Here is a 23,286-nt window from a genome sequence, read left to right as displayed (position 1 = left end):
CAATACGCATGTGTTACAAAACGGTTAAAGAATCTGTAAATAAATTTTTATTTTAAAAGGTTATGTTCAGTTATAGTACAGAGTTATTTTTTTATTAATGTTTTAAACATTAATGCAAAAATGTCCTCGAATTCTGATTCAGATTCGAGCCGTAGTGCTTCACCGTCAGGAGTAGGATCTGTACCTGCTAATGGTTTAGATCGTGATTCTAGGTAATTGTTTTATACTTACTTAATACCACTCACCCATTTAAATTAATGGTATTTGAGTAGATCAGTATCACCACCACAAACTGATCGATCTCGATCTCGATCCGGATCACCAGAGGGCTCACAACATTCAGGATCAAGATCACAAAGTGCTAATTCTAATCACAGTCAATCAGGTTCAGGCTCTGCTTCACCAACATCTCAAAGATCTAGATCTCGATCTCGTAGTAGATCTGTATCCAGAAGTGCATCACCAAATTCAAAGCAACAACGATCTCGATCACCATCCGGTTCAAACAAATCCAGGTATTTTATTATTTATATTCTATAATTCTTACTTGACTCTTAATGTATGGGAATCCTCATAAAAGTAGCACGGTTTCATTAACTTTTGTCAAACATCAAACAGTTGGTTAGGGTAGAACGACTTTTTAAATATTACGTTTGATGTTTATTTTTGGTATATTTGGTATATTTGTATTATAAAGACCGACACGCTTAGATTTGTAACCCAATCAAGTTATTAATGCACGCATGAATTTAAAACTTTTACTAATTTTAATATGGAATCCCCCTATTAGTATTTTATTATTATATATCAATGTGAAAATCTATTAAACGCACTTTTTATTCTTTTTTTCTATTAAAGGCACTGGCTCTTTGATGACATTCAAAACTCTGAATTAATGACCAAACAGAGTTTATTATTTAAGTAGGTAGATTATTAATTTTTACATTCTTCGTGTCTAATCTAATGCTGTTTACTTGTATCGAATCTATCCATGTTTCAAACAAAATATATTAGTTTTTTAATAATTACTTAAGAAATTTTTCATTAAAAATTTTAAACGATTTCTTAACTCAAACAAAATCGAGAATAATTTTAATCTCAAGATTCAGATTCAATTAAAGGTCTCCGCCTTGAACACGAACTGAACAACTTTTACTTGAAACATTACTGTATCTGATTTAGCTTCTTAAAGGATCTGAATGACTGATGACTTATCGGACATACTGTATAAGGAAGTCTAAAAGCCTTCGACTTGTAAGGATTACTCTCAAAAATTCAAAAATCAATAATTATCAGAGTGTCATAAGGTATAAATATCTTAAAATTAATAATAATAATCGAGTGCCAGTCAATGAATCTTTATAAAATCTGTGCGACTGCACTACTCCAGTCATCTTAGGGTTTCACCTCGAAATCTAACGGAATAAGTTGAATTGTTGTACAAACCTTTATTTTGATAGTACAATTAATGTTGTCTCCAAAGTCACGTATGATCACGCGTGCGCGTCCTTAGATATTCAAAGTTAAAAGTCTCGAAAGTCAGTTTTTTTGTGAATTTCTCGTTTCTGTTGCCTTCAATCGTATTAACATTTATTATAAAAGTTGTAGAAATTAAAATTTTCTATAAATTTTGTTTGAAACTTTTTTTTGTACGTTAAACCGTTTTTGAAATAGAGGGCGCAGAAGATGGTGCACTCAGCTTAACGTACTTCAGTGCTGGGTCACTATGAATATAAATACTCCAATCATTTTAGGATCACTTATTTTGACTAAGATGATCGGGCTAAAACTATTAAAGAATTATTTAAGTAATATTTAATGAATAATTAAGAGAAAAAACCGCATAATAGACTGAGATTCACTATTGACCCTGTCTATTATTCGGTTTTTTCACTTAATTATCGATTAAATACTACTTAAATAATTAAATATTACTTTATATTTATAAATATTGACCCTGCACTAAGGTAAGTACAGCACAGCGCTCCATCTTCCGCACCATCTATTTCAAAAACGGTCCAACGCATAAAAAAAGCTTTTAGACAAACAGTATCTCAGCGATACGTACCTTAGTGCAGGGTCAATATTTATAAATATAAAGTATTAAATTATTATTATAATAGTATTTAATCGATAATGAAGTGAAAAAACTGTATAATAGACAAGGTCAATCGTGAATCCCAGTCTATTATGCAGTTTTTTTTTCCATAATTATTCATTAAAAAATACTTAAATAATTATTGAATACCTTATGTTTATAAATATTGACCCAGCACTGAAGTACGTTAAGCTGAGCGCAACAACTTCTGCGCTCTATTTAAAAAACGGTTCAACATACAAAAAAAAAGTTTAAAGTAAAATTTGCCTCTACAACTTTTATAATAAATGGTTAATACGATTGAATGCAAAAAAAAAACGAGATATGTGTTCACAAAAAACTGATTTTCGAGACCTTTGACCTTGAATATCTAACAACCCGCACGCGTAACCATACGTGACTTTGGTGACAACATTTGTCGAATCAAAATAAAGGTTTGTACAAAAATTCAGCTTATTCCGTTAGATTCCGAGGTTGATTGCTTATTTTGACTAAGATGATCGGGTTACATTGTTTAAAGCTTACTTAAAGAAGTTAAAAATACAAATTTGTGCGATCTTACCCAGGGGGGTGAGAGCTTCTGCTGCTTGGAGGTGGAAAAATTTATGCTGAAAATGACAACGGGAATCAAGGATATAGGAATAAATTCTAAGCAAAAAGTTGATGAGTTCATTGAACCATATTTCGAAAAGTCAATACTTTCTGAGTTATTGGCAATTTAAATTCGGAGTATTTAATGTTAAATAATAGAAAAATTTGACTTTTTTGAAAAAAGTATATCATATAGTTTTTAATCCATGAAAATGAAAAAGTTACAAGTCATTTGCATGAAAATTGACGGAGTTATGATGAAAACAAAATTTATCGGACGTTTCTTTTTATGTTTTATTCAGCACAAAAACTGATGAATTTAGCACGGGAACTAAAATTAATGTTTGCCGCTTTCCAACAAACTTTATTTAGGTGCTGGCAACAGCAACGTACACTGCAAATAAATTAAATGGGCCGAAATCTGGCAACAAAAACGTGCTTTGTTGTGGGATTGGTTTTCTGCGGTAAAAAGTGGATCTGAATCTTGCACACATTACTAATAAATATTTTACATTAATAAAAATATTTGAAATTGTTATCTTTCGATGGCTATGATCCCGTTCAAATCGAATGTTTCTGCATGCCAAAAAAGGTTTTTTTTCACCAAAAACCCGATTTCGGCATCAAAGATTAATAAATTTTACTTGCTGCTAAAATATCACGCTCAAAGAAGTCTAAACGAAAAGATTAGGCCCGAAAAAGCAAACGTTTGTTTTTAAAACAAGCTGACGCTGACGCCGACAACCAACAAGCCGTCTGTGAGTTGTGTTCGTTTAAAGTTCAAATTCCATGTTCTTTACTCTCATTTTATGATATTCAACACAAAAGAAATATTGTTTGTAATCGAGAAGTCGCTCGTGACCATGCTGTGCGATTTATGCGCGACTATTAAATAAACTAAAAATGAAAAATAAACAAGTGAAAACAAACAATTGACTGAGTTAATTGTTGAAATACCATGCATAGTCAGTGTTGATTTCTTTATCACATTACACATACAAACATGTGACACATACATAACTGATAATCAAGTATAGTACATATTATAAAATTTCTGCCTAATTGGCGTCCTCACAAGTAAACAGTGATGTTTACGAAAAAATGTTTCAAACAAAAGTTGTTTAATTTTTGATAAGGAACATTTTTTACATTTAAATTTTTGTTCTATCTCTAACGGTTTACAAGATGGGTCCTACGGACCCAATTGACCTATGATGCTCATTTACGAACTTGACCTCACTTTTTACGTCCTGAGTACGCTGTAAAAATTTCAGCTCGATATCTTTTTTCGTTTTTGAGTTATCGTGTCCACAGACGGACGGACAATCGGAAATGAACTAATTAGGTGATTTTATGAACACCTATGACAAAATTTTTTTCCTAGCATCATTATTTTTAAGCGTTACAAACTTTGGACTAAACTTAATATACTATGTATATTTCATATATGCATGGTATAAAAACTGTGCTATTATGATTGAAATAAATAGGTAAAATAACTTTGTGATTGGAAATGGAGTTATTGGCCATAATTTTAAATATATCAAATGATTTTGAAAAATTTATGTTTGAAGAATTTCAAGTACTGTGCATATGCAATTCGTGGCTTTTTTGTTACACCTCTAGAGCAGGGCTTCTTAAACTATGGGTCGCGACCCCATTTGGGGTCGTGTAGCAAAATTCTGGGGTCGCGAAAGGTAAAAATACAATTTAACAGAAAATGTTTTTTAACTTGTAAAATTATTGTTATAAAGATAAAATAACAATTATCGTAGATAAATATATCATAAAATCTTCTAGTTCGGAAAGATTGTTTGTACCTGCATTTCTATTAAGAGTATTATAATAACTTGAATAACATTTACTATGAATTATGAAATGTTATTGGAATTAATAAAAAATATAAATTTATTTTTGTCAATCTCTAAAAGCTGAAATAATCCCGAGAAATAATTATCAACAAAATTTCTAGGTATTAATGCTGAAGAAACAGCTTTAACACATATTAAATCCCAATATCGTTCAGCGATAAAAAATGTTGAAGAGGTCTTACGTCCAGCAGTTTCAAACATTCCTCCATGATTTGATTTGTTATACAATAAAAAACAGGCACATCCATCTCATTAAATTTTTAACTTATACTTTAATTTAATACTTACCACGCAACTACTTGAATATATTCGAGAGAATTAAGACGGTCAAAATATTAATTTATTTTTCTTTTATATTTGTATGGGGTCGTCAAGAAACTCCCAATCATAAATGGGGTCGTGAATTACAAAAATTTAAGAAGCCCTGCTCTAGAGTATACTTTTAAAATATGTAACTTGAAACTTTGAAGAATTATGAATTCCATTAAAAGAATTATAATTTATTATTATTTCGTAAAATATTGTAATTCAACGAATTGTAATCGTAAAGGTCCATCAAAAAATTTACATTTTCATAGACAAAATAATATTTTGCTGAAATTGGGGGGGGGGGGAGGTATCTTTGAAATAATAAAAACAAGTTATCAAGATTTGAATAAATGGGAATTTGGACTTTTTTTGATGTGAAACATCTATAGCCGCTCGTAAAACCGATTTCTGGCGTGGCGCAACGCTATATGACGGTATATATATACAGTCTATATGCAGTAGTGTGTAGACAGTAGTAGTAGCTATATGATGGTATATATATACAGTCTATATGCAGTAGTGTGTAGACAGGCAGTAGTGTGTACAATAGATGCTGTATTTATTAGATATCTTGATAATGTTATGTCCAATACTTTGGTAACATACTTCAGTTACCATCGACCAATTGTCACAGTAATACCGTCCTCAGAGGCAACATCGAATGTAACTATTACCGAAGTCACTGATTAAACGAATTAAGTAGTCACGATTTGAAATAAATTCGTAAATTTTTGTATTTAATGAAAATAAATGTTTATTCAATAAATAGTCATCGTTATCTGGAAAAAAAAAAATTTTATTTTATCATTATGAAATATTTAGTTCCTATCACAATCTGTTCTTTTCTGCATATTACTTTTACAAAATAATGTCGATGTTTCACATCTGCCAGGCGTCGCGGCCCGCGGCTCACATTTTGTTTGTTTTTTTGTTTAAATTTAATCTTTCAACATTAAATTTTTCATAAATAGTCTAATGTAATTAGGTTTTGAGGGCAATAAATTTTTAACAGGTAGCGACTTGGAAATATGAGTTTGGGGTGTAAGTAACATAGTAAAAAACAATTAAACTCGAGACCTTTGGAAAATACGAAATGGGGGTTCATTTTAGGGGTTGAAAATTTTTTTGCGATTTAGGGCAAAAAATGACCTCGTAGCGGAAAATGATCAGCAGGAAAGTTCTTGATAATAATTAATTGTAAAACTTCTGTAAGGAACTTTTTTCAACATAACCTCAAATTCCATGAGAAATCGCGAAAAACTGTTTTTTTGTTTTTATTTTTTTTCTTGGTCAAAACGAATTTAATTTTCATGAACCTTGGTCAAAGTGTTTCTTTTTAACTACAGAAAATTCATGAATTTTTATGAAACCGAAAGACAATGTTTTCTCAGATTTTCGTTAAAATTGCTCATTTTTCAACGACAAACTCTCTTGATGTTTTTTTTCTTCGATTTTCATATTCTGCTTGGGCTTATTTAAGCCGTTGAAATGTCTATTTTAAAATGGCCTATCTATGTGTATGGTTTACTTTTCATTTAATCGCTTAAAATCCTGAAAAAGCGAAAAAACGATTTTTCGTCTGTAAACATGATTACTCCAGAACGAAAAGAGATTCAAACTAAAATTTTTATGGCCTGCTAAGGGCATAAAAAGTGAGTTAAAGCTAGTAAATGAGCAACAGCGTGTTAGAACCTCTATCGCTAGATAGAGTCTTTCTTAGCATTAAAATCCAATAACATATATCACAGTTATAAAATTATATTGAACTAATACAGAATTTTATTATACCATGCATATATGTTTAGTCCCAAGTTTGTAACGCTTAAAAATATTGATGCTACGAACAAAACTTTGGTATAGGTGTTTATAAAATCACCTAATTAGCCCATTTCCGCTTGTCCGTCCGTCTGTGGGAATTTTGACAGCGTACTCAGGACGTAAAAAGTGAGGTCGAGTTCGTAAATGAGCAACATAGGTCAATTGGGTCTCGATCTATGGGTCCAAAGGACCCATCTTGTAAACCGTTAGAGATAGAACAAAAGTTTAAATGTAAAAAATGTTCCTTATCAAAAAATAAACAACTTTTGTTTGAAACATTTTTTCGTTAACACCACTGTTTACCCATGAGGACGCAAATTAGGCGTAAGTTGTATAGTAATATATAAATTGTATATGTATGTGCAATGTGATAGAGTAATTAACACTATTTATGCATGGTATTTCAACAATTAACTCAGTCAATTGTTTGTTTTCACTTGTTTTAGATATATATTTTAGTGTTTTAACCATTAAAAACGTATGTATATGTTCTTGTCTGGCATTGAATATCAACCTTAGAACTAGATATATTTCTTTTTCAAAAAATATGTATTAACAATGTTTATTTATTCACTTTAGTGAAGTATTTAGTTTATAGAGATAGATACTATAAAAAGAAGTACAATTACTGTAAAAAAATTATTTGTCTCGCTTTTCGATATTAAATATATAACTATATTAATATCATTATCATGTATTTAACAAATATATTTTAGAGAAAAAAGTGTGGCAACTTTTTACATTTGTATGATATATTTTTTTTCAAAAAACGTCCAATTTTTCAGTTATTTAACGTTAAATACTACGAATTTTAATCACCAATAACTCAGAAAGTATTTGCTTTTCGAAATATACTTAAGGGACATTTTTTGCTTAGATTTGAGCGCTCTATCGATTCCCGTTGCCATTTTTAACATAAACCTAAAAGGGGTGGTTACCACCCTCTGGAAAAAAGCAACACTAGGCACTATATAACATTTGATATAGAGAGTGAACAAAGCTCAAAGCTCGTTTACTGGAGTAAAAAATGGATAAAATTTTTGTATTTATTTATATAATTTTAAAATATTAACAGCTTTCGATGGAACCAAAATTTATTGTTCTAAGTTTAAAAGTAATTCTTTATAAAATCTATATTTTAGTATATGCTTAATATTCATAAAATTATTACATTACGGTTTTAGATCACCTTCTGCTGAATCAAATGGCCAGCCTTCTGATAAAGAACGATCAGCGAGTCCTCAAAATCGGGCTAGTGCATCACCGGCTTCACAAACTTCACACAGGTGAGTAAATTATTTATTACAGTCAAATTATACAAATATTTATGTTGGTTCAAACATTTTTTAATTAATTTGAATTTAGACAATGTAAGAAATAAACCATATAGCCTTAAAGTTTAGGTTTTCGATCCCGATTTGTATGAAACTTCGAAAAATGCTCACATTAATGTTTAGTGTTGACCGGAGTTACCGAAACTGAAAGTTCATTTTTCGCTGATTCCACCAAAAAACTATTAATTTGAAATACAACAAATATCATATTTGAATAATATCAATAAACAAAGTTTGATTCCGCATAGCCTCCTGAAAATTTTCTTGCGTATTCTCACTGGTGTAGGGAACAATGTTTGGGGGTTACAAATCTGGACTAACGGTGTCTTCGGTAGGTATCAGGTAATCTAAGGGCGCAATACCTAAGCTCTCTCACGTTAAATTAAAAAAGCTGAAATTTACACAGAGTGTTCTAATGACCATTCTAAGTCAATATTGAAAAGGCCAGACCTATCCGAAGGGTCTAACACTCCCTCAGACGCAGTAGAAGGTCAAATACACAATCTACATTTTCTTCCATGATTATAATTTTGCTTCTAAAATTTTCTTTCGAAACACTACCTTCGACTCATATATTAAAATATTAAAATATTATAGTGATATTTCATTGAATATTATTAATATTACAGATATTATAAAAGTTAGTTACTCTTGTCTATAATGCACTAAATTACAGGTCTTATTTTATTATTTGAATATGATCAGTATCACGTACTGAATGTAAATGCACAAAATCCTTACAAAAATAGGCGGGGGAAGTGCCTCCATTTTAAGGAAAACCGTTTTAGGCAAGATCTCCATAATCGTGCACTTAAGACCAAAAATGGTAATAACTTTTATTGTAGATAATTAAATTACCTACCTTTTTTAAAACTAATTTTTTTTGTATCACTAACCGTTTATGACTTATACAATTATGACGATTTACTCATTGACTATTTGACCGATATGTCTTCTAAGATTTGTTTCCAAATGTATAAATTATCAAAATATAATAAATATAAATTTAAATTTGTATGACTAACAATCATTTTAAAGAAATTTTTTGTAAATACTTTTTCATTCAAAAATTATAATTTTTAATTTCATAGTGCTAATTTTTCAAATTTAGGTCAGGTAAAAAATGAAAATAATGAAATAATAACTCTTAGAAAAGCCTAAAATATAAACATTTCATAATTTGAATATCAAAATTCATAATTAATGTCAAAAAATAAGCTTAAAAATATATTTTTTTTATGTATAGCTAAAATTGAGGCCAAATTATGAGTTTTTTTTTCCGAAGTCTTATATATCGAAAACGGTGAGGCTTAGCAAAAAATGCCAGAAGTCAAAAAGTATTTAGAATGGTCCAAAATAAAAGTCATATACTTTTCAAATTAAACTTTTTGCCAAAACCACAAAATAATCTTGATTTTCGTCAATAACGAATTTTTGACAAAAAAGGTTTTTTTTTTCAAACGCTTATATATCAAAAAGGATGAGGTTTGGTGAAAATTGTCAAGAATACAAAAATGCTTATAATAGTCTAACGGTGAGGTTAAGTAAAAAATGTTTAGAATTATCCAAAATATAAAATCCAATAGATTTTTTAAATGTTTAATAAAGACAACATGGTGCCCGGGAGTATGGAAATTCTGCTCCGCCGCATGGGCGTAAATCGAAAAAGCACAAGCACTCACCTATATGACATTTTTGAGTACACTCAGACAAACATTTTACACCGGCTCCCATAAAAATCTATTGACGAGGAGAGAATTCCTCAGTTAGACTCTAGGTTTTTTTGGTTTCAATACCTCGATTACATGGGCTGTATTTTATTTTTAAAAAATTAGGGTTGCGTTTACCAAAAGTAAACGGAATATATTTATATATATTCCTTTATTTATATATATCACTTTATTTATATATATCACTTTATAATCCATTATAAAGAGATGCAGTATGATACCATTAAGAAGTCATTTTTGAGACCACTACTACTTAATAGATTAAAAAAATTTCTTCACCTACAGAATGCTACATTATCACCAATTAAGTTGTTTTATATTTTACTAGCTGTTAAACCCGCTTCGCTAGGTTGTTTTTGCACTTTTAAATATCAAAATTGTTAAATGAAAGACTTTTTTTTTAATTCTCTCTGTGTGTACGGAACAGTAAGATGTTTTTGGCCGATCCCAATATTATGTCTACACTCTCTGTGTGTACGGAAAAGTAAGGGAAAGATCGATAGAAACCAATGGAACATTCCAGAATATTCGAGAAAGTTCTAGAAAATTCGATAGAAATCCATAGAACATTCCAGAATGTTCGAGAAAATTCTAGAAAATTCGATAGAAATCCATAGAACATTCCAGAATGTTCGAGAAAATTCTAGAAAATTCGACAGAAACCCATGGAACATTCCAGATTGTTCGAGAAAGTTTGATAAAATTCAATAAAAATCCATAGAATATTCGAGAAAGTTCTAGAAAATTCGATAGAAATCCATAGAACATTCCAGAATGTTCGAGAAAATTCGATAGAAATCCATGGAACATTCCAGAATTTTCGAGAAAAATCGAAAGACATTTGTGCCAGTAGCGCCATCTAGTGAAAATTGTACTATTGACAGTGGCGCCATTTATTGAAAATTATTAGAACTAAAAAATCGAAAGACGCAAGAGTGATTTTTATACCCTGTATATATCTAATATATATCAAGGTATATTAAATTTAGACCCAAGTTTGTAACGCTTAATTATATTGATGCTACGAAGAAATTTTTGGTATAGGTACATTTGCAGTAGCCCGCCCGCCTGTCTGTGGCGCGATAACTCAAACCCGAAATGAGATATGAGACCCATCTTGTAAACCGTTTGAGATAGAACAAAAGTTTAAATGTAAAAAATGTTCCTTATTATTGCTACTATTCGTGAGGGCGCACATTAGGACAAAACTTTTGTGTTCATTTTTTCCAAAGCTATAAAAGATACAGAGTTGAAAATTTACAGGTAGCTTTCAACTAGTGGTCCTGTGAAACATTCTCGGAAAGAAAAGTGAAAAAATCTAGAAAATATTTTCGTAAACCAAATGAATAGCGACCGTAAGACCGCCATAATTGTGTTCGTTTTTTAAACTCTTCTAATTTATAAAAAAAATAATCTAATCGTTGATATTCAACACTTTCTATACAAGGTATTACGACAATTAACTCAGTCAATTGTTTTTTTTCACCTGTTATATAAGTTATATAAGCAAAAATATTGTTTAATTAATATAAATAACTAGCAGTTATCCACGTTATAGTCTTCAATTCTCTTACCTTCACTTTTGTTCACTAATTAATGGACTTTTACTATCATTAGCAATTTAGGCTGGGTGTCGATATATCAGTCACGACATTGCCTTTTCCCTCTCCAGATTATTTCCCCCCTCTGAAATGTTTCCGATTTTAAATAATATACAAAATAATAATTTCGAAAAAAAAAATCAAAATCGAAGCTGCTATTGACGACTTACGAGTAAAAACATTCATTGATTCTAAATGATTAAACTCATACCGGAGCGTATTGTCTAATAATTTAAGATACGTCATTTCCTCCCAGTTGAAAATTTGTAAGCTGATTATTAATTAACTGCGGGTATTAATAAAAAAAAATCAGGTAGCAGTAAGTTGGGGGAGACCTCGACAGCTGATGCATTTAAATAGATAATATATGCCCTCGCTTAACTACTCCATTACAACTTTTAAAGCATCATCTTACGTTCTTTTCAATGAGACAAGGCCAGCTGATATACATATTTATCCATAATTGGATATAAGCTTTCATCAGGTAAATTTTCAGTTGAGAGGAAATGACTGATTAAATTTTTTTAATTTTTTTTCTTCATGTTTGGGAGGCTACCGCCACTAATCCCCAAAACGAAACCTCAACTGACGTTCACGAGGCTTTATGATACTATTCTTTGATGCGTCTTACCAATTACCGTTCGAGAGGAAATGGTCGACCAAATTATCCCACGGGCTCATGTACTAAACGTTTGTTTAAGTTTTTTTTTATTGGTTAACTACAAAACGAGCTATTAGCTATAATGAATTAAAATGGTCCACCTTGTAAATCGATTAGCAGCTGCTAGCTTCAGTCTCATTGTAAGAAATACTTTGTGTTTTGGTTTTTTTATAGAATTACTCAGGGATTGATGTAAATCAATAAATCGTTGATGGTGGTATATATATACCTTAAATCGATATCAGCTGAATGTTAACGAACATTGCACCTGTCTAAAAGTGAATGAGATTCATTTTGAAACTAACAGTTAGCAGATCATCAGCATTAGAGACAGCCATTTAATAATTAAAGATGTCGCAGTTCGCAGCTTCTTTTCAAAGTTTTCTTTATAGATTTGGAGCGCCATCAAGAGCGTTGGTGTGTTTTTTTTTTTTTAGTCTAGTGTGTCGTAGTCATTGGCTGATCAATAATGTTTTAATTTTCCCTGGTGAAAATATTTTTCTGCTAATAGTCTAATTTAGTCTTGCAGTGTTCTGAAAAATAATTCTAGAAGAATGAGCAACTCTAAAAAATTTTAAAACACTCTGAAAAAGTCTGACAAGATCTATGTAAAACTTATTAAGCAGTTTGAAGACTGCATTATTACAAGTTTTTGGACTCTTCTAGAAGACTTTTTCAGAATTAATAAGAGATTTTATGAAAATTTAGCTAAAGATATATATTGAAACGACTAGATAACTCTGGTTACTCTTCAGAGCGAATAAGTAAGTGAGAATAAATAACTTCCTGGCAAATTTTTATATTCCTTAAGAGAAAAGTATTAAATATTTATATATAATAAATCCTGCAGTAATTGTTTTTTTAAAAATCTGAAATATATATATATATATATATATATATATATATATATATATATATATATATATATATATATATATATATATATATATATATATATATATATATATATATATACAGATGATGTCGACATTTCTCTTGTGCGAATGACCATATATTTAAGATAAAAATTAATTATTCAGTACATAAAGACCATTATTTCGAAAATGTAAGAGAGCTAAACTATGCTCAAAGTTTAGCAAATTATGGTCTTTAATGTACTGAATACAACTATCACGTAAGTCAGGAAAACTCTAAATAATTTCCTGGTAAATTTTTATATTCCTTAAGAGAAAAGTATTAAATATTTATATATAATAAATCCTGCAGTAATTGTTTTTTTAAAAATCTGAAATATATATATATATATATATATATATATATATATATATATATATATATATATATATATATACAGATGATGTCGACATTTCTCTTGTGCGAATGACCATATATTTAAGATAAAAATTAATTATTCAGTACATAAAGACCATTATTTCGAAAATGTAAGAGAGCTAAACTATGCTCAAAGTTTAGCAAATTATGGTCTTTAATGTACTGAATACAACTATCACGTAAGTCAGGAAAACTCTAAATAATTTCCTGGTAAATTTTTATATTCCTTAAGAGAGAAGTATTAAATATTTAAACATAATAAAACCGGCAGGAATAATTTTTTTTGAAAATCTGAAATGTTTTAAATTTTACTCTGATTAATTCAGAATAAATCTTAACTTTAGCTAAATTTTCATAAAATGCCTGATTAATTCTGAAAAAGTCTTCAAGAAGAGTCCAAAAACTTGTAATAATGCAGTCTTAATAAGTTGTACATAGATAGATCTTTTCAGAGTGTTTTTATAATTTTTAAGACTTACCCATTCTTCTAGAATTATTTTTCAGAACACTGAAAGACTAAGTTCGTTATACGCCAGTCAAATCCTACATTAAAATCGCAAAGTGTATAGCTACTTTTTTAGTATGTTATTTGGACCCCTTAGGAGAGTGTGAAACCACATTTTGAAAGCAAAAAAAAGTTGTAATTCCTGCGTAATAAGTGAAAAACCGAAAAACTTTTAGTTGCCATTATCATTTTGAAAGTATACTAAATTTAAACAATTTAAGTTGATCTACAGTTCCGTATGTCTAATGGTTTTTGAGATATGATGCTTGGAAAATTTCAGAAATGCTAAAATTTTGAGTTTTGCTTATGCTAAACCGTTAGAGATAGCAGCTTTGTATCGCTATTCAGCGCCATTTGTACCAGGTGTCGAAAATTTAAAAATTTTTTCGAAGTATTAGCTAGAAAACTTTTTTGGATTTTTTTCAATAATTTTTCATAAGGATCGCAAGTTGAAGCTACCTCCAAATTTTCATCCCTCCATCTTTTATATTTTTGGAATACTTTTGCTCTATACTTTTGAATATCTAAAAATAAAAGGAATTCGTATTGCCCTATAAAATTTAGTGTTAATATTATCGCCTTATATAAAAATTTGTTTTTTCCCATGAAAACCTTTATGCATTCTCTATTACAAAATTATCATTTTGTTACCTATTTTAAAATTTGATAATTATGCAAATTCATTTTGTAGTTGGATAAATTTAGCGGATTTTGATAATGAATTCGAAAAATATTTGCAATTGGCTAATTTTTTTTCAATAGGTTGCTTTTGTTGTAAAGAAATGTAGAAAAGAAGTTTTGCGGTTCTGAAACGATCCGCCCGACTGTGTTTTTTATCTCTACATTGTTTTTTGGTGACGTTTTTTTTGAAGATCTCTGCTTCTATTGATCGGATTGAGGCGAATAAAAAACAGAATTGATTGTTATGAATATCATTTAACCTCATGTTTTCAATTTTCTCTGATAACTTTTCGAAAAATGAAGGAAAGATGTAACTTATGGTGACAAAAAAGGGTGATAAATTTTAGTCCGATACGCATCCTTAATTTTGAGAAAAATGTTTTGTTTTAATAAAAGGTCATTCATGTATCAAACAGTAGAGAAAAAATATTTTTCGAATAACTGAAAAAAAAAACCAAGATAAAAGCTATGAAAGATTTGTTTATGTCTTTTTTTAGCAAAACAGAATTAGCATGGAGTTCTTATGGCAGACACAGTATATGACGTCAAATACTATATCCGAGGTCTCTGTCTAATATCCGTTTAATTAGCAGGTTAAAAAGCGTATATCTTACATATTTCTTAGTCGATTTTAATTTCAAGTCTTCTCTTTTACGATATTTTCATATTTTATTAAGAAATGCAAAAATAAAATTCCCTATTCCCTATTGAAAGTTTCCAATTGTTGATTATGCAAATCTGGATTTTTTCGAGCTTTTTGCATTTTTTTTTTTTTTGTAATGTTTCGGTTCATAATCCGATAAGTCTGATGATTTACCTGAACGAGTTGTTGAAATTTTTTCTCAAAATTTAGGTTAATTTATCACTCTTTTTTATTACCATAAGTCACATCGTTTTCCAGAATTTCAACTCAATTCCTTCATTTTTCGAAAAATTATCAGAGAAAGTTGAAAATATGAGGTTACAGCGGTTTTTTGAGATTTTGAGAAAGAGAGAAATCAATCCGATCAATAGAAGCAGAGATATTCAAGAAAACTTCATCAAAGAAAACTTCACGTGCAGAATCGTTCCGCGGATCGTTCTGGAACCAAGAAACCTATTTAAAAAAAAATTAGCCATTTGCAAAAATTTTTCGAATTGTATTACCAAAATCCGGAGAAATTCTGAAAATTTGATAATAATTATTAACGTGTAATCTGAATTTCTGCCAACGGCATCCATGAGAAAACCTTAAAAGTTTTAAATTTGCAATAAGCATGCACGACAAGAGGGCGAATAACTCAATACTAAGCCAACCGATTTCGATGATTCTTTTTTTAGTGACAAATTAGTTAGTGTGCTTCAAATTCACTAAAAATCACAAAATAAAAAAACTTTCAAAAAGAAAACCAACTTCAAAAGAAAAACTTTTCCAGTTAGGTTAGAGTAGCTGTCCTGCGGTGAGACTGTGGAGTGTAGAGAAGAAGGAGAATCATCTCTTATGACTGTTTGACCAAAAAAGTGTCCACAAAAAGCTGTTAGATTATAGTTCCAAAACCAACTAAAAAGGCGCTGATGACCACTGATGATTCTTGGCTATCCTACTCTATTAACTTGTTTAGTTATCTATCCTACTCTTATTACTTTGAGAGGCGCTGATGACCACTGATGATTCGATGTGAATTTGGCTATCCTACTCTATTAACTTGTTTAGTTATCTATCCTACTCTTATTACTTTGAGCACATGTTTTAAAATGTACACTTTTGATACATTATTTAATGCTTTACGATGGACACTTTTTATATACAGAGATGATTCTCCTTTTACTCTACACTCCATAGGTGAGACATACTTAGACCATAGAATCCGTTGTGATACTAAAATGGGCTTGGCCCATTCCTGACCACTGCTCCATGAACCATTCGGAGCTGTTTAAGAAGAGCTGGAAGAGCTATTATTATTGTAGCTCCACTTACAGGCTCGTCAATTGTAAGAACAAAAGAAAAATTTTTTAAGCCACTGATTCAAAAATTTGAAAGTGCATTCTTTTTGATGCTTTTTCTTAAACTTGAAGGCGATAATTATATTAAAACATGCTTTTAATGCATTAAATATTTTTATTTATATATATTTAGATCTAGACAATCTCAAAAATCAGCTGCGTCTCGTCGATCCGAATCAGGTGATACACAAAGATCAGGATCTGTAGCTACACATCGATCAGGATCTAGAACATCACAACGATCAGTATCTAGAGGGTCAAGGAGATCAAGATCTAGAGCATCACAAAGATCAGGATCTAGAGCATCCCAAAGATCAGGATCTAGAGTGTCACACCGATCTGGCTCAAAAACTTCACATCGTTCTGGGTCAAAAGGCTCTCATCGATCTGGCTCAAGAACTTCACATCGATCTGGATCAAAAGTGTCAAATAGATCAGATTCGAGAGGTTCTCAGAAATCTGGTGGTTCACAAGCATCTAATCAATCTGGATCACAAAAATCGATTTCTTCCAAAGCTCGTTCTCGATCGGGATCCCGAGCTTCAAATAGATCTAGATCAGCAGCATCAAATCGTTCTAGATCTCATCGTTCGGATTCTAGAGCATCTAATCATTCTGGGTCTCATGCTTCGAATCGTTCGGGATCTAGAGCAACTCAACGATCTGGATCACGAGCTTCTGAGAGGTTAGTGTATATTTTTGTTTGTTGACAATTTCATTTTAATAGTGAATCTGTAGTAGTATTAGTGAATCTCAAATTTAAATGTTTTTCACACAACTGAGAAAAGTCAAACAACGATAACTATTTATATTTAGCTACCATTCTATACATAAAAATTGAATGAAAAATGAATAAAAGACAATAGATCGCCCATTTTCTATTATATATAGGTCAATTAAACGGATCATACCGTCAATCTTTTTTTATACAAAATTAAGGTTGAACAATTAATTGAGCAGCTGCAAAATTCTAGGTCATATTACACGTTATAGCCTAAGAGCTAATGAAGTTATGTGCGACCTTCAAGTATGCAAGTATCTGATCGGTGCTCATTTCAAAGACATTTTAATTTTAATTAACTTTACTGTGAGCAATTACAAAAATTTTTCTTAATAGCGATTATGAAAAGAACTAGAGCAAGAGGGACATGCAAGTTTTACTTTCGAACAGGTACGTGAATTTTCTGTTGCGGAAAATAAAGATTTAAGGTTACTCTAATTTAAAAGAAAGTGCTTCTGGTATCCGCTCTATAGAAAAAAAAAGTTGAAATGTTACTCCTAAATTTTGGCGCTCTATAACTAATTTTAATTGTAAATATATTCTTTCATTAGATCACAGCATACAGTCTGCTTTCAGAATATATAAAGAAAACATCTAATCATATCACTTTTTTGTTTTATAGTTATTCTGGGACGGAACTAAAGCAACTTAAAGTTTTTACATTCCGCACTAACGTACCATCCCCTTGATATTAATCATCATTAGAATATAGAATTTCTATCTGATAAATCGGTGTGTGCAAACTTAAAAAAAGATTTAAAACGTAATAAAGACATTTTTAAAGATCGTGGAATAATCAAAATAAATTATTTTTAGATCTGGTTCAGTAGGCTCACACAGAAGTGGTTCACATAAATCAAGATCGAGATCTAGATCTAGATCAAAATCACAAGTGAATGATGCCGTCGAAGTTGATCGACAATCTGTTGCTTCAAACGACTCTGATGTAGGTGTTAAAAAATCAGATAAAGATAAAAAGCGGAAGCTGATTGATTCTGACAGTGAACCCGAAGAAAGTGCTGAACCTTCTGGTAAGTCTTCAATATTTATTTTTATTATTATTATTATCATATCAATTAGTTATAGTTATATTTATTTCTCTATAAAGACTTCCAACCTAAATCATTTTGAACATAATCCCTTAACGTTAATTAGAGAGGAGGAGAAGGAGTCCTCTAAGTTAAAAATTTTTAGTGATCATTTTTAAAAAGCGCATCCTCTCGTGTAGATTATGGACATTGTTAGAATGCTTATGGTTGAATACGTCTTTTAAAGATAAGTCAAAAATTTCCAGTAACATTCTCACGTCACATGAATATCATCTAGAATATTGCGTGAGATATAAGCTCACAAAGTTGAAAAAAATGTGGCGCTTACCGTCTCTATCTTCTCTTTAAACCATGTCATTCAGAAATCTGGATAAATTATCGATAGTAGTCTTCGGTAAAAACTGTCAAACAAAATTATTTCAGAAATGATCAAAGAATTAAAGGTGGAGGAGGGTTTAGCAAAAATTTTGGCGGATCTTTTTTTGTGCTTTGTGCCAAAAATTAGCTTTTAGACGCTCAAGCGGAGCTTAAAATCGGAATTCATTGAATTAACGATATTCCAGATTTTTTACACATAGCATAGTTAGTTTTACTTATTTATGAATATTCTTTTCGGTAGTACAAAAATACATAAATTCCAGCCGTTGCTATAGGATATAGTTGGGTAGGTCTTTGAATGATTACTAAAAAGTTTTTAGTAACATTTAGCATCATGTCAATATTGTGCAAGGTATGATAATTTAGCAAAAATTGTGCCTCGAAGTACATTTAAAACTTTTTTTTTTTATAATTGTATAAAGAAAAACAACAATAGAACTCTGAGAGGGACATGCAAGATTTATCCGCCAACAGGTACATCATTTTAATAAAGATTCAAGGTTACTCAAACAAAAGTCGGGACATTAGGCAGGCAATTGGGAGCAATAGATCTGAGTGGAGAGACAAATATGCAAAAAAAAAAAATGTTTTCGCAACTCCCAGATACGTAGCTGATATTTTGTTAGAATGTTGAAAACAGTTTTCCAAAATATGAGCCAGAAATTTGGGGAACCCTCAAGTGGAAGGGAGTGGAAGTTAAAGTATATACACGCTCCTTGTAGTGAAATAATGTATAATTTTGAAGTATACTGTACTAATTTGATCAACTGTTCATATACATATACATAATAATACAATAAATATCAAGTGAACGATGAGTGAGTCATTTTAGTTTTAATTTTTTAACTAACAACAAATACATCAATGATCACTGATCAGTTAGATTTTTTAAAATTTATGACTGTTTTTATACCATGTATATATGAAATATACATAGTATATTAAGTTTAGTCCCAAGTTTGTAACGCTTAAAAATAATGATGCTAGGATAAAAATTTTGTCATAGGTGTTCATAAAATCACCTAATTAGGTCATTTCCGGTTGTCCGTCCGTCCGTCTGTGGATACGATAACTCAAAAACCAAAAAAGATATCGAGCTGAAATTTTTACAGCGTACTCAGGACGTAAAAAGTGATGTCAAGTTCGTAAATGAGCATCATAGGTCAATTGGGTCTTGGGTCCGTAGGACCCATCTTGTAAACCTTTAGAGATAGCACAAAAGTTTAAATGTAAAAAAATGTTCCTTATCAAAAATTAAACAACTTTTGTTTGAAACATTTTTTCGTAAACATAACTGTTTACCCGTGAGGGCGCCAATTAGGCGAAAATTTTATAATGTACTATACTTGATTATCAGTTATGTATGTGTCACATGTTTGTATGTGTCACATGTTTGTATGTGTCACATGTTTGTATGTGTAATGTGATAAAGAAATCAACACTGACTATGCATGGTATTTCAACAATTAACTCAGTCAATTGTTTGTTTTCACTTGTTTTTTTTTATAAAATTAAAAAACTTGTTAATGCTCACAACCAATCTCCAATGCTCTCCATGTTAATGATCCGAACTTTAATCATTCTTTCGTAAACATCACTGTTTACCCGTGAGGACGCAACTTAGGAAAAAACTTCGGTGCCCATTTTCTCCAAAACCATAAAAAAAGCGTGTTGATTTTTTTCAGGTTAACTTCAACTAGTGGTTTTGTAAAACATCCTAGAAAAAAAAAAAAAACAAAATCTAAAAAATACTTGCGACATTTTTGAAAGTATTTTGGAGACGTCCCTCATGAGTAAAAAGGAATGTTTATAAAAAAATATTTCAAACAAAAATTGTTTATCTTTTTATAAGACATAACTTTTACATTTAAAAAATTTCTATTTCTAACAGTTCTACTATTCTATTTCTAACAGTTTACAAGATGGTTTTTTTTTCATTTGATTGAATGAGCAAAAAATTCAAGAAAATATTTTCAAAAATAGAATCACAAAGCCACTAGTTGAAAAAATTAACACACTATTGAAAAAATTAACACACTTTTCTTTTTTTTATAATTCGTATAAAACTGATTAAAACCACCCCCCCCCCCCCAAAAGGGGTTAGGTACGCTACTACGGGATCAACTTTTTTTACGCAATTTTTACAACCTAATAAACCACTAATAAATAAAATTTCAAAGATGCATTAATTGAATTAAGATGCAATTAACGCCTCTATTTGAGGGTGGCTTGAATCACAGGTGTTGTTTAGCAAATTGTTTTAACATTAATTTTAACATTCTGGCAAAACATCAACTAAGTATTTAACCTGGCTACTACCCCCGACTGACGCTGTGCCGTCATTTGTTTGAGTAAGCTTGAATTTTTATTTTTCGCAACAGAAAATTAATGTACCTGTTGGCAAGTAAAATTTGCATGTCCCTCTTGCTATATAGTAGTAGTAGTAGTAATACAATCAAAATTATTTGGAGACTGACCAGTGCAGTTTTACATTTTCTGACGCGATAGATTTAGCGGATCATGTGTTTTTAGTACAAAAGTTTTATAAAAGTTACTTTTTCACTTAAAAACTTGTTCTGGTTTTAATGTCAAATGAAGTGTAACATTAAAGATTAGTAATAAAGAGTCACTTGTCAGCTATGTTTGGATATTTGAAACCTTAACTGAAAATTTGATCTAAGATATTTTAAATCTTAAAAAAAATATCTGGTGTAAGAAATTTTTTCAAAACTTACTTCATCACACACAACACAAGATTTATTAAAGGCAAAAGATTCATAAAAACTAAAATTATGTTGGAACGCTGCACTATCCGCTGATTCCATCCACGAGTCTTCCAAATCTGTTACGTTGGAGCAGGGAACCAGTCAGAGAAATTTTCACAAATGTATTTTGTTTGAAATATAGCTACAGCAGAAGCATTATTTGGTGATGCTGATGATATTAGCAGTGAAGAAGAAAAAGGTGACGATGATAAACAGGAGTCAGATATTGAAAGAGATCGTGTTCGTAGTCGATCACGATCACGATCACAAGAACGGGATGATCGCAGTCGACGTGGATCAGACGATGATGAAGAAAGAGAGAAACATGATGTAAGCGATTTGTATATCTTATATATATATAAAACAAAGTCGTGTTAGTTAGACTACTTATAACTAAAGAAACTGCTTATTTATTGCCATTAAGGCGGAACAAAGTTCGCCGGGTCAGCTAGTTATTTATAAAATAGCTGTTGTATACCACTTCAATCAACGACCAACGACACTTAAAATCACTCGAAATATTTAAAAATCTCAACTCTGGGCATGGCTGTACGTTGGGAGTTTACCGAAAAACCTTCGTAAAATTATACATGAAATAAATAAACCGTTTTTCCAATTAAAAACATTTTCTCTATCGCTTGAACGGTAAAAAAGATACCCTAATGATCAAGGAAAATTCCTGAACACGATGCATCCAAAAAAAAAACCGAGTGCCTATATAAAATAGTATACCATTCAAGTAAGATTGTCAATCTTTTTAATTTTATACCATGTATATATGAAATATACATAGTATATTAAGTTTAGTCCCAAGTTTTTAACTAGAGCTTACAAATATTGATTTTACGAACAAAATCGATTGAAATCGATCGGTAGTTCTCTGAACTCAAAAATGAAGATGTTCGATGCTTTTGAGCTTCTAGCTCAAAAATTTCATAGACGTTTGATAAAACACGAATGAATAAACCGATTTTCACGCGGTTGGTGACATTCGACGCAGTTTTTGAAGCTTCATGAAGAATCTTTAAGTTTCAATTGATAGAACAAAAAGTTTTGAGGTTATTCCGAAAAAACGCTTTTTTGGGTTTTCTTTCGTCAACGATAACTCACGAACGAATCAACCGATTTTGACCGGACTGGTGGTGATCGACGTGGTTTTTTGATGTTGAGAGCGTGGTTTGATTTTGGAATTGATCGATATAGCCGTTTAAAAGTTATTCAAAAAAAACCACTTAAACAAATTTTTTTGCAGTTTTTTTGAAATTTCTCGAAATCTATCGGTTCGAATCGGTCCAAATAGTCCTCAAAATCAAAATCAAAAGTTTGGTCAAGCCCTTTCGGATGGCACCAATCGCGATCAAATCGGACAAGCCGTTCAAAAGTTATGAGAGGTTTACATACATCCACACACACACACACACACACACACACACACACACACACACACACACACACACATACATACATACAGCCATACAGACACCCTCGCGGAATCAGGGAAGCTTCCTGACACCTTAAAACGTCGAGATCTGATGAAAACTCGATTTTGGCAAAACGGGGTGAAAACAATAACTATGTCTCAACTCGAAGTCAACAAGAATTCATCCTTAAATAACTTCCCTATTTTCTTAGCGGGAAGTTAATAAAAAATGTGGGTCTTTTTCTGACAAAATTTTTTTTTATATTTTCTGTCACACAAAAATTGACGGTTTTTGTAAAAATTCGAAATTTTTTTTGTCCAAAGCAGCCAAACTGCTAGAATCCATCAAGCTCTTTATATTAAAGTTAATCCTAGACGGAATACGATTAATTTCAATTTTGGTGGAAATGGCACCTAT

General features: G+C 30.8%; 1 protein-coding gene across 1 annotated transcript in view; it reads left to right on the top strand.

Annotated features, from left to right (window-relative positions):
* The window catches only part of LOC123305833 (another transcription unit protein), a 33,819-nt gene continuing 10,533 nt past the window's right edge, over positions 1-23,286 (top strand). The window contains exons 1-6 of the mRNA XM_044887669.1: positions 1-212; positions 273-515; positions 7,872-7,973; positions 16,609-17,160; positions 18,073-18,287; positions 21,591-21,778. Coding sequence (XP_044743604.1) covers positions 121-212; positions 273-515; positions 7,872-7,973; positions 16,609-17,160; positions 18,073-18,287; positions 21,591-21,778 — 1,392 coding nt within the window. The 5' untranslated portion in view covers positions 1-120. The remainder of the gene's footprint in view (positions 213-272; positions 516-7,871; positions 7,974-16,608; positions 17,161-18,072; positions 18,288-21,590; positions 21,779-23,286) is intronic.

Source organism: Chrysoperla carnea, chromosome 1 (assembly GCF_905475395.1).
Source record: "Chrysoperla carnea chromosome 1, inChrCarn1.1, whole genome shotgun sequence".
Lineage (NCBI taxonomy): Eukaryota > Metazoa > Arthropoda > Insecta > Neuroptera > Chrysopidae > Chrysoperla > Chrysoperla carnea.
This window is presented reverse-complemented; position numbering and strand designations above follow the sequence as displayed.